At 43.2% G+C, this 17,801-nt stretch overlaps 1 protein-coding gene across 3 annotated transcripts in view; it reads right to left on the reverse strand.

The window, feature by feature from the left end:
- The window catches only part of LOC110525897 (netrin receptor UNC5D), a 211,000-nt gene that overhangs the window by 17,851 nt on the left and 175,348 nt on the right, over positions 1-17,801 (reverse strand). Inside the window, exons 5-11 of one of the 3 annotated variants that reach the window (XM_021606393.2) lie at positions 17,183-17,363; positions 15,191-15,358; positions 12,060-12,224; positions 10,843-10,875; positions 9,358-9,543; positions 6,469-6,690; positions 1,113-1,197 (exon numbers count right to left, since the gene is read on the reverse strand). In XM_021606393.2, the coding sequence (XP_021462068.2) occupies positions 1,113-1,197; positions 6,469-6,690; positions 9,358-9,543; positions 10,843-10,875; positions 12,060-12,224; positions 15,191-15,358; positions 17,183-17,363 (1,040 nt within the window). Of the gene's footprint in view, positions 1-1,112; positions 1,198-6,468; positions 6,853-9,357; positions 9,544-10,842; positions 10,876-12,059; positions 12,225-15,190; positions 15,359-17,182; positions 17,364-17,801 lie in introns of all 3 variants that reach the window. The other 2 variants (XM_021606391.2, XM_021606392.2) reach the window with 2 other exon arrangements.

Below are 17,801 nucleotides of genomic sequence, written 5' to 3' on the forward strand. Positions count from 1 at the left end.
CTATCCCTTTTAGCCTCTCTCTTTCTCGAATAAAGAAATGTATACAGTTAAATGAAACGAACATTTACATTACTAAATGACATCTTTGAAGTACTTGTTTACTCATGAGCTCAAGAGAATGAGGGATACTAAGATATAAACTGGACAACCATATTTTCTCCCTGTGGCATTCAAAATTAATGCTATGTTGAAACCATTACAATAGTTCCTGCCAGAGACAGTCAGTGACATCCCACCTGCAGATCGAATGGACAAATGACCCGAGGGGGCTTAGGAGAGCTCACAAATCTTTCCAAAATGGCACTCTATTCGCTATATACAGTAGTGAGACTACTTTTGTCCAGAGTCTTATGGGTCTTGGTCAAAAGTAGTCTCACTATAACGGGAAAGGGGGCACAGCCACAGTCTGTCCCTGTGGGGTGTTATTGAGGCTAACTAGAAGGTACAGTGGCCGGGCGGGGGAGCCATGTCATCCTCAAGTGGGTGAGATGTATTGCACAGCCCGGCCATGACCGCATTCCCACACCATCTTGGCAGAGCCAAGGAGAAAACACCTGGCATCCAGAACTTCAGCAAAGAACATTTCGAATGTAGGTCTTTAAATTCGCAAGTTGTTGTATGAATGTGGGTATACAAAACAGGTGGCTCTAGCTTTGAAATACAAACAGATCTTTTTTTTTGTTGTTAGACCAACACCAACTCAAACTCCACACATCAACACTTTACCTATTTGAAGTAAGCTAGACTAAATGAATCAAGACTACATTGGGAATAAACCCACATTGCTCCACATGAGCTGCACTTTCTTTGTTGCACATGAGAGATCAAAGCTGGAATATCACCTGCGAGGTCACAGTGGAAATGATCAGCCTGATCTTGCCACCTAAATGATTCGTGTGGAGAGTGCTAGATAATCTGTGGTGCTCGCTGGGTCCATCTGCCAGAGACCTCCGTATTTATAACGTTTTTTAACTCATGAGGCTAAAACAGGTGAGGAAGGGTGAACAAGTAGCATTGTTCAGCTGATAAAGAATGGTAAGGCTTGATGATGAAAGATGAGGAAGTAGAGAGCGACTGACATACATATAGATGGTCATGAGATCTGCTCTCACCTAGACTCTCCCTGATTTATCACCATGTACATCTCCCAGGAAGTGTCCTCAGTGATCGCACCATGGGGAACCAGCAGGCTGACTCCTGCAAGACACAAAAACAGAGTCAACAACGATAACAACAAAACACTAAAGATATCTTTGAGATGCCTGTATATACTGTAGTTGAGCATAACACGGATTCCTTCTATACTGAACAAAAATATAAACGGAACATGCAACAATTACAAAACGCTATTAAGTTACAGTTCATATAAGGAAATCATTCAATTGAAAGAAGGAAATGAGGCCCTAATCTATGGATTTCACATGACTGGGTAGGAGTGCAGCCATGGATGGGCCTGGGAGGGCATAGGGCCACCCACTTGAGAGAAAGGACCAGCCACTGGGGAGCCAGGCCCTGCCAATCAGAATTTGTTTTCCCCCCACAAAGGGGCTTTATTACAGACAGAAATACTCTTCAGTTTCATCAGCTATACAGGTGGCTGGTCTCAGACGATCCCGCAGATGAAGAAGCCGGATGTGGAAGTCCTGGACTGCCATGGTTACACATTGTATGCGGTTATGAGGCCGGTTGGATGCCAAATTCTCTAAAACAATGTTGGAGGTGGCTTATGGTAGAGAAATTAATATTCAATTCTCTGGCAACAGCTCTGGTGGAAATTCCTGCAGTCAGCATGCCAATTACACACTCCCTCAAAACTTGAGACATCTGTGGGATTGTGTTGTATGACAAAACAGCACATTTTAGAGTGGCCTTTTATTGTCCACAGCACAAGGTGCACTTGTGTAATGATCATGCTGTTTAATCAGCTTCTTGATATGGCACACTTGTCAGGTGGATTGATTATCTTCTTATGGCTGCAGGGGCAGTATTGAGTAGCTTGGATGAAAAGGTGCCCATTGTAAATGGCTAGCTCCTCAGTCTCAGTTGCTAATATATGCATATTATTATTAGTATTGAATAGAAAACACTAAAGTTTCCAAAATTGTCAAAATATTGTCTGTGAGTATAACAGAACTGATATTGCAGGCGAAACCCTGAGGAAAATCAAAACAGGAAGTGGCTTCTATTTCCATAGCCTATGTTCCATAGCCTCCCTTTGCTGGATTTAAAGGGATATGAACCAGATTCCTTTTCCTATCGCTACCTCAAGGTGTCAACAGTCTTCAGACATAGTTTCAGGCTTTTATTTTGAAAAATGAGCCAGAACGATAACATCGCGTCAAGTGGTCACATGAGTTTTGCTCACGCAACAGCATTTGGGCAGCCATTGCTTTTCCCTCTCCTACTGTGAAAGACATTTGCGGTTGATATATTATCGATTATATATTTTGAAAACAACCTGAGGATTGATTATAAAACATGTTTCTGTGGACATTATGGAAACTATTTGGAATGTTCGTCTGCGTTGTCGTGACCGCTCTTTCCTGTGGATTTCTGAACATAACGCGACAAACAAACGTAGGTATTTTGGATATAGAAATAATCTTTATGGAACAAAAGGAACATTTGTTGTGTAACTGGGGGTCTCATGAGTGAAAACATCTGAAGATCATCAAAGGTAAACGATTAATTTGATTGCTTTTCTGATTTTCGTGACCTTCCTGATGCTAAGTGTACTTACTGTTTTGTCGTGCGATCGATAAACTTACACAAACGCTTGGATTACTTTCGCTGTAAAGCATAATTTCAAAATCTGACACGACAGGTGGATTAACAAAAGGCTAAACTGTGTTTTCCTATATTGCACTTGTGATTTCATGAATATAAATATTCGTAGTAATATTTATTGAATGTAGCGCTATGCTATTCAGCGGTTGTTGATGACACTTATCCCGATAGGGAGATTGCAGCCATAAGAGGGGTATAAGCAAATTTGTGCACACATTCTGAGAAAAATAAGCTTTTGTGCTTATGGAAAATTTCTGGGCTCTTTTATTTCAGCTCATGAAACACGGGAACAACACTTTACATGTGCCTTGCTAAACTATCATGACCTCTTGGAGTTCTTCAGATTTTATTGTGTTACAAAGTGGGATTAAAATGGATTTAATGGTCATGTTTTGTCAAGAATAAATAAATAAAATTAACATCCTTATTTCCTTATTATAATACATCCTTATTAACTAAAATATACAAAAATATACTGTAGTTGTCGCATTCACCACCTTTATTAAGGCAAGCCTAATTAGTTTAGAAATAAACATTAGCTAAGCAAATCACATAAATTACATGGGGTTGACATGATTTTTGAATGAACCCTTCCTCTGTCCCCCATACATAAAACATCTGTAAGGTCCCTCAGTCAAGTATTGAATTTTAAGCACAGATTCAACTACAAAGACCAGGGAGTTTTTAGAATGCCTCAAAGAAGGGCAGTGATTGGTAGATGTGTAACAATAACAAATCAGGCATTAAATATCTCTTTAAGCATGGTCAAGTAAATAATTATGCTGCAGTGCTTGAGGCGTCCCTACAGATCCAGGTTTAATCCCAGGCTGTGTCACTACCATCTGTGACCCGGGAGTCCCATAGGGCGGCGCACAATTTGCCCACCGTCATCCGGGTTAGGGGAGGGTTTGGCTGCGGGGGACTTTAGTTGGCTCATCGCACTCTAGCGACTCCTTTGTGAGTCGGTGTTTCCTCCGACACAACAGTGCAGCTGGCGTCCGGGTTAAGCGGGCGGGTGTTAAGAAGTGCGGTTTGGCGGGTCATGTTTCAGAGGATGAATGACTCGACCTTCGCCTCTCCCGAGCCCGTTGGGAAGTTGCAGCGATGAGATAAGATCGTAATTGGATCGCAATTGAATATCACAAAATACATCCCAGACACATCAAAGACACAGTCGTCCTTCTGAACTGAGCTGTAGGACAGGAATGAAACTGCTCAGGGATGTTACCTCGAGGCCATTGGTGATTTTAAAGGGTTCAATGGCTGTGAAAACTGAGGATGGATCAAAATGATTGTAGTGACTCACAATAATGACCTAAATGACAGAGTGAAAAGAAGAATATAAATAAATATACAGAATAAAAATATTCCAAAACATGCATCTTGTATGAAAAAGGCAATATAGGAATACTGAAAAAAAAGAACACAGCAAATGAATACACTTTTTGCCTTGTGTTTAAGGGCAAATCCCAAACAACACATCACCGATTAACCGAGTAACTGCCTCCTTATTTTCAAGCATGGTGGTGGCTGCATCATGCTATGGGTATGCTTGACATCAGCAAATAACATTTTCAGGATAAAAAGAAACGGGATGGAGCTAAGCACAGGCAAAAATAAGAGGAACACCTGCTTCAGTCTGCTTTACACCAGAGACTGGGACAGGAATTCACCTTTCATCAGGACAACAACCTAAAAACCTGTTTTCATTATGGGGTATTGTGTGTAGATTGATGAGGAAAAAACACAAATTAATCCATTTTACAATAATGGTGTAACGTAACAAAATGTTGAAACAGTCAAGGGGTCTGAATACTTTCCGATGGCACTGTACACTGGAGTTGCTTACCAAGAAGACAGTGACTGTTCCCGAGTGGCCACGTTACAGTTTTGACTTGCTGCAAATCTGCTGCAAATCTATCCCCAACATCTTGAAAGAGCTTGAAGAATAATGGGCAAATATTGTATCATCCAGGTGGGCAAAGCTCTTAGAGGCTTACCCAATAAGACTCACAGCTGTAATCGATGCCAAAGGTGTTTCTAAAATGTATTGACTCAGGGAGCTGAATACTTATGAAATAACTATATTTTGGATTTTTTTATTAATAAAAAAAATATATATATATCCAATTTTTCTTACACTTCGACAGACTATTTTGTGTAGATTGTTGGGGGAAAAAATACAACTATTCCCACTTTGTAACACAATAAAATATGAAGAAATCCAAGGGGTTTGAATACTTTTGCAAGGTACTGTATATCTGTGACTGTGTTGACCTGCACTGGTGAAAGACGTCAGTGCAGGACTAGACATTCAATATTGCGCATCAGCACAACCACACAGCTTCATAGCGCCATTCATATATTGGAAACAATACCACTTACAATGCCTAAAAACCCGGTCTGAAACCTTACAAAGGGTTAGCGAAGACTGGGGTATAGCAGCTGCAGAGGAGATTCCATGTCTGCCTGTCGATAAAACAGCAATGGAAGTGTTTTGTCATCCCCCTGTCTGTCATCTCCCCTCTTGCAAATCAAGCAGTTAGCGTTCACCTGCCACCCTGTCAGATGTTTCACTGGGGGATGGCTGCGCAGGGGCCCTCCAGGACCTCTTCAATCCCCAGAGTGACAGGGAACAACATCCTTAGCCCAGAGGATTATGCTCACACCACCAAAGTTTGATCATCATCAGTTCACGTCCCACAGGACTGACTGATGTCTGAGCTTGTACTGAACGTTGTCGGTCTGCGTGTGTGCGCACACATGTTCATGTGTGTTTACACTTGTGCTTGAGCGTGTAGGACATGTATTCATCCTGAAAGAAGAGACTGGCAGTTAGCCAAGCGTTGGCCATGTATGGCCGTCTGTTCAGCATCGTTAACGACATTGTAGATGTGAGAGTGGTCCACTTGACCGCTGTGACTCTCTCCACTCGCACACAACCATCAGACTGAAGGAGCCTGATTTTCCTGTGCCTCTCCATCAGTGCCTCTCCAACAAAGCCGAGGGCCCTACACACACTAGGGACCGGGAGAGAGATGTCAAAGCTACAGTTCACATGGAACTGTTGACCCCTGACAACTGTGGCAGTCCTCATAGCAAACTCATCTACTCCCTCCACTTGTAGTCATTGTCTATGATAAGAGGCCTGACCCCCGTTTGCCTGGGAGGGCTGGTGGGAATGTAGAGGAATAACAAACAGCTATACTAGCTTCCTGTACTTAACCTACCTGGGAAACAACATTAATGAATCCTACTGTACTGTAGCAACATGCATTAGACTCTAGAGAGATTAAAGGGACCTGGTCTGAGTCCCAAATGGCACCCCACTGTTTTCATAGTGCACTACCTTTGACCAGGGCCCATAGACAATAGGGTGCCATTTGAGATGTATCCCTGGTTTCACTAACCAAGACATTCACTTAGACTACCTCTACTTGTAATTAGTCAAGAGTGTGCATGTTTTTGCTAAACTGATAACTTTATTTTCCATTAGAATAGAATAAAAAATGCTAGAATGAGATATTAGCACAGAGTAGCCATCATCAGAGAACAGTCTACTCATCTCTGTTCATTAAACCCATGTACTGTACTTTACCAGTATTTGGCAGCACACACTGTTTAATTCAGCTTTAAACACAGCTTCAAGTGTAATTCAGTCTTTAAACACATTGAACTCACCAGTATTTGGCACCACCAACCGGCCGCCCAGATGCCCAAACACGCCCGTGGTTCTCATCTGATCTTTAGTGGGGGTGAGGGGGGGCCCGTTGGGGGTGAGCAGGCCCTTCTTGGTGCTCCGTCTCTCCACAGTGCTGTTGCTGTAGTCTCGGTTCAGCCCCCTGGGGAAGGTCTCGGGCGGATGGCCTTTGGGAGCGTGGTACTCAGCGCGGTCGGCCACACCTAGTGAAACCATAAAGGAGCTCTGAACTTTGACCTTGTTGTCTGGTAGGTGGTCAAAGAGCTCTTTATTGTCTATGAAGTCCTTGAAGCAGATGGGGCTGCTATAAGTCCGGCCCACTGTCAGTTCTGGCTGCAGAGAGGAGTTGAGAAGCAGTGGGCTCCCTAGAGAGATGGAGTGGAACACACAGCCACAAAGTCATGCCGTCATCTAAATACCCTAGCTCTCTCTGCTGGAGCCATTGGCTGAAGTGAAGTCCACTGAGCAGGGAGCACACTCTGTCAACTGATGGGAAACAGGCTTTTAGTGTGAATAACATGTCAGGGTATGTGACTAACACAGAGTTACGGTACAGGTAAATAACCTGGATAAAAGATACTGTAGCTATCCAGGTCAGGGCTGAGTCATAGTCACTGGTCAGAGGTAGATTTAATTACCAAGCATACACAGCTTGATTGCCATAATCCATCTGTTGGAGTCAGTTCCTCTCTGTACACAAAGTCATCCTCCTGGAGGACACAGTCCTTCTCTGTCTGTGGTCACAGCACAGCGCTGGGGTTGTGTGTGTGTGTGTGTGTGTGTGTGTGTGTGTGTGTGTGTGTGTGTGTGTGTGTGTATGTGTGTATGTGTGTGCGTGCGTGCTTGTGTGTGTGGCTGGGAAGGTGCTAAGGAGGTCTGGGTGACCGTCCTGTAAATGAGGGTCCTTCAGCTCTCATAATCAACTCAACCGTCCAAGGAGGTGGTCTTCATCCACAGCCATTAGACGCCTGACCATACTGCCAAACACCGCATGCATCTATCTGGCACATCCAGACATTAGGGCCCCAGGACTCCCTGTGCCAAGATAACGGAGGAGTCACAAAGTCATTGCTGCCCAGCTGCTGCCTGGCGAGGGGCATAAGGCAGGAGGCTAATGTTTTATTTTTAGGGGAATCGTTAATTGCTGGGGGGCTTGATTTGTGTCATGCTTTCAGGGTGTATTTGTTTCTACTGAAAGACTAACTAGAGGGTATTGTTCAATCAAGGGCTTCTCCTTGTAACTTCATCGTCTAGTCTAGTGCCGGAAAATGCGTAACAGGATGAAAGTATACAATTGAACCATTTTGAAATCTATTGCACTTCAATCAAACACATTAAAGGATATCATGGGAAATGTTGCATTTGACGGAACTGAGCAGTGTGAAATATTACTGATCAGTGGTGATTTGCTACTGATTGCAGTAGACATAGTAGCGGACTATTGAGAAAATTCATATAGATCACGCAGAAAGAAAAAAAATCCAGTGGCCATTGGCCAAACTTTCAATCTGGCATGCATACTTTTTTTCTTCTTCTCAGCGCAGTGGAAATGGTAGAGCAAAACGGAATTGAGGAGGAGGTGGGAAGACAGAAGTTAATGAAATGGACCTCACGTTGAATACCTTGAGGGATAGGTTTGGAATTGGACCTCTGATTAAAAAAAGAAGAAAAAAAAAGAAAATGGCTCATGGCCAGCAGTAATGCATAGAGACAGGGTCAGGCCTAAAGATTCATTCACCACTCCGCCTTAGCTCCTGCCACATGAGGGGGTGTGTCTAAAGCATTTAAGGGACTTAAAATGAATTAAAAAGGCATGAAAAGCTACTAATTTCTTATGAAGAACACACTTGAGAAAAGCTGTTTTTCTCTCTCTGTGTATTGCCGTATATTATTGTGATTATGAAAAATCAACCTGAATAAGGTCGACTGGGGGGGAACAGTCAGGAAAAATATTATATTTTTTGCTATTCATTTGTGTTTCTTTCCTTCCCTCTGTAAAAGAAGGATCCAGACGGGAAATGGGAAAGCGGATAATATGAGCTATATTTCTTCTGCTCCATTAGCAAGCTGATGGAGAGGGGAATGGGATGGAGTGATGGTGGCCGGTTGGAGGGCACAGCAGGCGGCTCCTGAAAAGCTGGCCTATTTAAATAGGATTGATAGCCTGCCGGATGTAGCGCTCCACAGTCCCCCATCTTTCCCTTCCCGCCCTGCGCGTGGTGAGGGGCTAGGCATGAGTGTCAACCCAGGCCTTGGGAGCAGTGGATGTAGTGGGCTCAGCATGGCTCCGGCAGGGTTTTTCACAGTGGTGTCACATCCAGCCAGGATTTATCACCCGCTTCTGCAATGGCTATCGCTTGTGCTAACCCAGAAGTGTCATTGACAGTAATAGGAAGGATGCCTGGGACAAGCCACAGCCCCAGACACTGTTATGAACAGAAGTTATTGCTGTGCACAACAAAAATGCAATTGATGTTCAGTGTTCCATGCTTTTCACATTTATCCATCAGTGGATTTGGCTGGGGCTATCTGACGGCAGGGAAGGGGGATTGGTTGCTTGACAGTCATGCGTGTGTGTGGTCTGCGGCCAGGTGGACACAGGATGTGTCTGTCAAAGATTGATTACCTATCTCGGCAATAACAGAAGAACTGGTCTGTCAAAATAGAAGGACAGATCCTTTCAGCGCTTATGAGAATATAAATTTGAGGCAGATGTGCAGGGTTTGCACAGTGCCGCCTCAATGCAAACACATGCAATCAATCACCAGCAGAAGCAGCCTGTCAAAAGGGTCCTTGAAAAATCCTGCCTACCGTTTGGCCTTGTGGGCACCTGGCATGTCTCCATAAAGTGAAAGGCAGCGCTAGGTCACCTTGTCTGGTGGTCTTGAAGGTGAAAGACTGGAAGCCCCCAGTGAGCGCGGATGAGTCGATGACGTCAACGCCGTAGTTACTCTGGCTCCTCCTGTACAGCATGACGGCCACCACAAGGACAGCCACAACTATGACTCCCGACCCCAGCCCAGAGTAGAGAGCCACGTCGTTGGAGTCGTCCATACCTGGTACACACACAGACCAACACAGAAACAACAGTCTCAATGGATGTTTGCTAAGTGTAAACAATAACATGCACAAAGTTCAACTAAGGTACAGTACAGAGACACTGAAGAGGAAAATGTGAGAATGGTGATGGTAGTGATTATTTTGTGGTGACATTCTGAGGCATCTAAAATAGTAATTAAAATACACAGTATTGTATTTGACTAGGAGCTTTTGGAGAGAAGTGAATTCATTTGAAAGCACAGTGTAGAGCACTTTGATGACTGTCCATCCCAAGACACAGTTCAACTGCTCATCCAACAGGCTCATCTTCCTATGCTACATTATGCAGCACACAGAGGACTAGATGAGCATGCAGAATCTCGCCTCTACACTGCAGTTACACAAGACATTCATAAAGCTGTTAACAGTGAGAGTGAGAGGGGTATAACTGCCTTCAGACCCACTAGTCTATATCCAATAAGCCTAATGGTACATATTAAACTACATAGTATGGCCCAATGGTCAATGTCTGACAGTGACAGGAAATGATCCGAAGCAAATTAATTTAGAGTAGCCCCGTTAGTATGATCACTCACCAGATGTCTGTCTCCCCCTTCTAGAACTCTCCACTGAATTGTTTGACCCAGAATAAATTGCAAACCAGGCACAGTGAGTGAGCCTGTCTGTCAGTCTAATGAAGTCTCATTACAATCACTGCTGAGGCTCCAGTCAAGGTAGCACCTGAATCATTTCAGGAGGTGTCAGGCAGTATGCAAGGGGAAGAGAGTGTCTGAGCTGAGACCCACCAGGGGAATACAAGTGAGGATACACTGCAAATTGGTCAAATTAGCTTGTTTGCATAATTACACTGCATTAATCCCTTACAATATAGCATATGTTCAGCTGTCACAACCGATCAATCTCTCGACTCAATCCGAGAAGAAGAGCACGTTGTGATGTCACGCTCGTGAAGCGTGAACAGCTGACTGATAGAATGGTAGAACCTGGTTATAGTAAAATAGATCCTATTCAATTACTCTAATTAGTCTAATTCCTAATTCTACGGTTATAGTTCTGTTCAGAACCTGACTGCAAGGGTTTTGGATGGGTGGGATGGTTGTATAAAATGCAGGGAAATTAAAGTTAACTAATAGGTAGATGTCAAAAAAACAAAAAAAAAGCTTCTCATAAAAAATAAAAAACCTGTTAAATATTCTGATTCTGGTTTCCTGAATTTTCACAAATGAGGTAGACAGCTAGCCTGTTTAAAGAGTTGGGGGTTGAAAATAAAAGAAATGCGGAAAGGAAGGACTCACTTTGAGGTTTAACATCATGCAGCAGCTTTCCATCTGCAAAGACAGACACAGAATGAGACAGAAAAGAGAGAGAGAGAGAGAGAGAGAGAGAGACAGAGGGGATTAAACGCCAGCCCTGGTTATGTCCCAAATGGCACCCTATTCCCTTTATAGTGGACTACTTCCCTACAAAAGTAGTGCCCTATAAAGCGGGGGGGAGTTGCCATTTGGGGCGCATGCAGAGCGAGGTGATTAAACGCCAGCCCTGTGTGAGTGAGGTATCCTACTAGTGCACTTCTTTCTGACTCAAATCATGTGGAGAGGCCCTACCACTGAGATATGCCAATACAGATACAGACTGCCCAGATAATGATGCATGGCTTCATTACCAGACTCAATATCCACATGGATAGAAGTGGCCAAGGGAGAGACTGGCAAATGGGTCTGAAAAATACCATGATTATCTCTCTCCTTAACAAAGAGAAGCATTTCAAATATTTTCAGAAATTGTGTTTTTACCAATGGAAAATTGGAGCTTACCAATACTTCTACCAGACTAGGCCAAAATACCAGTCCTACTTTTTAAAACATGCTGATGCCTCTTTCTTTTATCCAATTCAGGGACTGTATGTGTGTGAGATTTCCCTTTAGTCAGGTAATTACCGTCACAGTTTGTGACCCTTAATATTACATCATGGACCCCATTTTGACAACGCAAGCGTGACTCTAGTTTGCAGTAGATCAGACCATGGTGTTAATCGATATTTATTTCAAAACCTCTCATTGTGCCACGTTCATGAGTTTACCAACTAAATTATGCAAATGTGAAATGAAGCATCACGGGGGGTCGGGTAATGCACTGCATCAGTTACTAAATTGCTTTGACAACCATAGTCAAAACGTTCAAACTGTGGTCAAAACGGAATACACTCTTCATGTCTTCAGTGATCGCTACAGTATATTCTCCCGTGACACGGGGGACGTTTCGCCTGAACACCACAGGAGGGATTACCATAGTGCTATCATGCATCGAGTGCTCCAGCAATGTGGACTTCATTCCAGTGTGTTTCTTTGTCCAGAAAATCCCTCTGTGGCCAGCTGTTCAGATGTGTTGATGAGAAGTCATGTTATGATGGGTGTAATGGAGATACATACGGCTTAATGGAGATGATAGTCGAGGTTAAGATGGCAATGTAGAAAATAAAGAAATCCTTCAGAGAAAAGAGTAAGGGACTTACTCTGGGTACACATTCCTCCAGTGCAGTTCTCGGTGGCATTGCTGGGCCCCTCACACATAATGCCCCTGTGCCTGGGCGGTGGGTTATTGCACTCCCTTCTACGCTGTCTTTCACACTGCACACTGCACGCCGTCCACTCACTCCACTTTTCCCAGCCACCGTCAACTGTGGGGGAGGAAATGGAACAAGGAACACACAGACAGACAGAAGGTGAGGCGATGGACCATCTCAAAGAACATTTAAGTCCACATTAACCCGCAGGTCCTCCTCACATAATGGGATCAATTGTCTCGCTCTCTTTCTGCAGATGGTGAAATGAAATCCCCCGATTTAACCGTGCGCGTTAAAACTCAGGTTCCTCGGTCGCCTGTGTCATTTGATCTAGGAGGAACCCATGTGGTGCCAAAAAGAGATTTCTCGGAAGCACTTTTTCGGCGACCTTAAGCCGTCTCTCCGCACAAGCTCTGAAGAAGAAGATTTATTTTGTAGGACTCCATGAGTTCTATAAGCTCTTTGTTCTATAACCCCTCTGTGTGCATACATATTGTGCTCTCTCTCCATATAGCTTCTTCCCTAACAGATCCAGTCTCCCCCTTGACCTGCAAGGAAACAATTCAGAATTGTCTGTGAAAATTCACAGTTACATGAATTAGAATTGAGAACTACTACAAACTATTGTCTGGTGCAGGAATAGACACAGAAAACACATTGGCCTAACATAATTTCTAACCTTTAGACATATAGTGTAAGTTATCACACCCGGTCTCAGTGATGGAAATTCCGTTGGCCTCTATTGAGTTGCACCTTATTTGTGGAACAATCTTCGAAATGTTTTTAAATGTGATGTTTTGGTGCCTCTAGGGCAGTTCAGAAAGCTGATTGAGGACCTTATTATGGATGAATGTGTTTGCTTTCTGTACTTATATTTTGATATGTGTATTTCTGTAGTTCAGGGCTCATCTGTAAAAGAGACATTGGTCTCAGTATAACTCCCTGATAAAATAAAGGAAATAAAAATACAAAATATTATAACATACAGTTGAAGTTGGAAGTTTACATACACCTTAGCCAAATACATTTAAACTCAGTTTTTCACAATTTCTGACATTTAATCCGAGTAATAATTCCCTGTTTTAGGCCAGTTAGGATCACCACTTTATTTTAAGAATGTGAAATGTCAGAATAATAGTATTGAGAAGTATTTATTTCAGCTTGTATTTCTTTCATCACATTCCCAGTGGGTCAGAAGTTTACATACACTCAATTAGTATTTGGTAGCATTGCCTTTAAATTGTTTAACTTGGGTCAAACGTTTCGGGTAGCCTTCCACAAGCTTCCCACAATAAGTTGGGTGAATTTTGGCCCATTCCTCCCGACACAGCTGGTGTAACTGAGTCAGGTTTGTAGGCCTCCTTGCTCGCACACGGTTTTCAGTTCTGCCCACACATTTTCTATAGGATTGAGGTCAGGACTTTGTGATGGCCACTCCAATACCTTGACTTTGTTGTCCTTCAGCCATTTTACCACAACTTTGGAAGTATGCTTGGGGTCATTGTCCATTTGGAGACCCATTTGCGACCAAGATTTAACTTCCTGACTGATGTCGCGTCAATATATCCACATAATTTTCTGTCCTCATGATGCCATCTATTTTGTGAAGGGCACTAGTCCCTCCTGCAGCAAAGCTCCCCCATAACATGATGCTGCCACCCCCCGTGCTTTACAGTTGGGATGGTGTTCTTCGGCTTGCAAGCCTCCCCCTTTTTCCTCCAAACATAACGATGGTCATTAATGGCCAAACAGTTCTATTTTTGTTTCATCAGACTAGCGGACATTTCTCCAAAAAGTACGATCTTTGTCGCCATGTGCAGTTGCAAACCGTAGTCTGGATTTTTTTATGGCGGATTTGGAGCAGTGGCTTCTTCCTCGCTGAGCGGTCTTTCAGGTTATGTCGATATAGGACTCGTTTTGCAGTGGATATACATACTTTGTAACTGTTTCCTCCACCATCTTCACAAGGTCCTTTGCTGTTGTTCTGGGATTGATTTGCACTTTTCGCACCAAAGTACGTTCATCTTTAAGAGACAGAACACGTCTCCTTCCTGAGCGGTATGACGGCTGCGTGGTCCCATGGTGTTTATACTTGTGTACCGTTGTTTGTACCGATGAACGTGGTACCTTCAGGCGTTTGGAAATTGCTCCCAAGGATGAACCAGACTTGTGGAGGTCTACAATTATTTTCCTGAGGTCTTCCCATGATGTCAAGCAAAGAGGCACTGAGTTTGAAGGTAGGTGTTGAAATACATCCACAGGTACACCTCCAATTGACTCAAATTATGTCAATTAGCCTATCAGAAGCTTATAAAGCTATGACATCATTTTCTGGAATTTTACAAGCTGTTTAAAGGCACAGTCAACTTAGTGTATGTAAACTTCCGACGCACTGGAATTGTGACAGTGAATTATAGTTGAAATAATCTGTCTGTGAACAATTGTTGGACAAATTACTTGCGTCATGCACACAGTAGATATCCTAACTGACTTGCCAAAAACTATAGTTTGTTAAGAAATTTGTAGAGTGGTTGAAAAAAAAGAGTTTTAATGACTCCAACCTAAGTGTATGTAAACTTACAACTTCAACTGTGTGTGTGTGTGTGTGTGTGTGTGTGTGTGTGTGTGTGTGTGTGTGTGTGTGTGTGTGTGTGTGTGTGTGTGTGTGTGTGTGTATATATATATATAAGTAAACTAATTCAGACCACCATGGCAGGCATGCAGCAGCATACAACATATATTAATTACAAAGACTATAGGACTCACACACAATATAATAAAAGTTGTCATAGTCTTGCATAACCAGATGTTGTATTCACGTTTACTCTGCACTTAGATGCCTGCATGGCAAGCCTACTATATTCATAAAGTCATAAAGTTGAGCATGCTATATGTACTGTATGTCCTTGCAAGTCAAATTGCTTTGCCCTTTGAGATATGCCCAATAGATAACAGTATATTATTGCCTGGTGAAACCGACTGACCTCTGCGAGAAGAGAAACAGAATGTGATCTCATGATGGTTGAACGAGGCTGTCTATTCACCAGCTCTACGGTACTTCATGAGGCATAAGGGCTTACTTGGACAGAGCGCATTACAGGTGATCTTCTGCACAGACATGCCCTGGCAGAAAGCTCCTCCGTTGAGCGGGGCAGGGTTGGTACAGGTACGGGAGCGTTTCTGGACACCCCGACCACAGGGCACGTTACAAGGAGACCACTCTGTCCACAGCGACCATCCACCGTTCACTACAGAGAGAGAGATAGGGGTGAGAGAGCGAGAGACAGACGGACAGAGAGAGAGAGTGAGAGATGGATGGAGAGAGAGATGGATGGAGAGAGAGATGGATAGCGAAAGAAAGAAAGATGGGTGAGAGAGAGCGGAGAGGAAGAGAGGGAAACTTAATTTAAACTAATCTAATCTCCCACAGAGTTAACTATATAGACAACAGTTTAGAGGTATTGATGACTAGCAATGTTCCATGACTATAAGCTTGAAAATACTGAGTACAGTACATCAAATGTGGAAAATGTGAACTACTCTTCCGTTAATTGTCAGTTCAATTGTCAAAGCTCTTTGAATCAAAGAGAAAAAAACTAAGAACAAAAATGATAAGAGGAATCCATTCAAATAGGCCACTGCACATTAATACAGTCGGGCAGATGAAGTCAGAATGAATGAGAGGTTCACTTACTAAGTAGTCAACCACTTTGTGGTCTGGTTTGTTTGGTCTGTGATTTGTATGAGTGGAGACAAAAAGTTTTCTAACAAATGCTACCAAAGCTTGTGAGCCGCCGCATTGCTCCAAGGCGTCTGGCGAATGCATAATTCATAAGCAACATGTCTTTAAATGAGATTAAGAAACAGTAGCACATTCCTTTCATAACATTTCATAAATACTGAGGCAGTGAATTAACTCCTTGAATAATACATTTATCTTTCACTCATGCTGCCAAACATACCGTCATAAAACTGACCATCCTACCGATCCTCGACTTCGGCGATGTCATCTACAAAATAGCCTCCAATACCCTACTCAATAAATTGGATGCAGTCTATCACAGCGCCATCAGTTTTGTCACCAAAGCCCCATTTACTACCCACCACTGCAACCCGTATGCTCTCGTTGGCTGGCCTTCGCTTCATACTCATCGCCAAATCCACTGGCTCCAGGTCATCTACAAGTCTCTGCTTGGTAAAGTCCCCCCTTATCTCAGCTTGCTGGTCACCATAGCAGCACCCAACTGTAGCATGCGCTCCAGCAGGTATACCTCTCTGGTCACCCCCAAAACCAATTCCTCCTTTGGCCGCCTCTCCTTCCAGTTCTCTGCTGCCAATGACTGGAATGAACTACAAAAATCTCTGAAACTGGAAACCACTTATCTCCCTCACTAGCTTTAAGCACCAGCTGTCAGAGCAGCTCATATATTACTGCACCTGTACAATTTAGCCCAAACAACTACCTCTTCCCGTACTGTATTTATTTTGCTCCTTTCACCCCATTATTTCTATTTCTACTTTGCACATTCTTCCACTGCAAATCTACCATTCCAGTGTTTTACTTGTTATATTGTATTTACTTCGCCACCATGGCCTTATTTTGCCTTTACCTCCCTTATCTCACCTCATTTGCTCACATTGTATATAGACTTATTTTTCTATTGTATTATTGACTGTATGTTTGTTTTACTCCATGTGTAACTCTGTGTCGTTGTATGTGTCGAACTGCTTTGCTTTATCTTGGCCAGCTCATAATTGTAAATGAGAACTTGTTCTCAACTTGCCTACCTGGTTAAATAAAGGTGAAATAAATAAATAAAAATCTAACATCTTTTTTTTTTAAACAAAAACACTGAGATGGGTCTCATTCATTTGTGTGGGGGCATGAAACAGACAGCAACTTGATCTGAGGTGCACCTTAAACACTTTGGGCTGGTTCGCTAGCACAGATTAAGCCTACTGCCGCACAAAACATCTTCAATGAAGATTCTCCATTATCTGTGTCTGGGAAACTAGGTCTACGTTAGACAAACGCAGTCAGCTAATGGGTGAAGCCGCGACCGGAGCCTTACCAAAAACAACCACAGTGGCTGTGGCACTGCGTCTCTTGGCCACAATGTTGCTGGCCAGGCACGTGTAGTTTCCCGAGTCGGACAGCCGTGCCTCGTTAATGATGAGATTGTGGTCAGCTCGGGTGTCAATGTTGTCATCCGTCAGGGAGCTCACTAGCTCTTCGTTCTTCAACCACTCCACCTGCCCAGAGAGTGAGAGAGTTATTACAGACTTATTATAGCACACAACCTATACAACCACACCACATCACCCAATCACGTGACCACAGCCATTAGGCAGTCAGAGGAGGGCCATACCTATTACCAGCAACACAGACACAGAGAGGAAAACGAATTATGAATTACAAACTTAGTGATGCTTTACTGCTCCTACCCTGGTATATGGAGCTGCATCGCTGCGTTTGCAAATTGCATTCACACTGGAAGAAATGATGGATTTATAGGGTGCAAAACAAACGCATGGAGTGTTTTCGAACTGCAAAAAAACGTGCACACTTATTGCACTGCACTGGGCGCACACAAACACACCCATACTCACAAAATGTTTTCATGGATAGGCAAAACTACAACCAATCTGATGTCATTGAAGACTATACATTTATGACCTAGAAAGAGTAGA

Source organism: Oncorhynchus mykiss, chromosome 6 (assembly GCF_013265735.2).
Source record: "Oncorhynchus mykiss isolate Arlee chromosome 6, USDA_OmykA_1.1, whole genome shotgun sequence".
NCBI classification, from domain to species: Eukaryota; Metazoa; Chordata; class Actinopteri; order Salmoniformes; family Salmonidae; genus Oncorhynchus; species Oncorhynchus mykiss.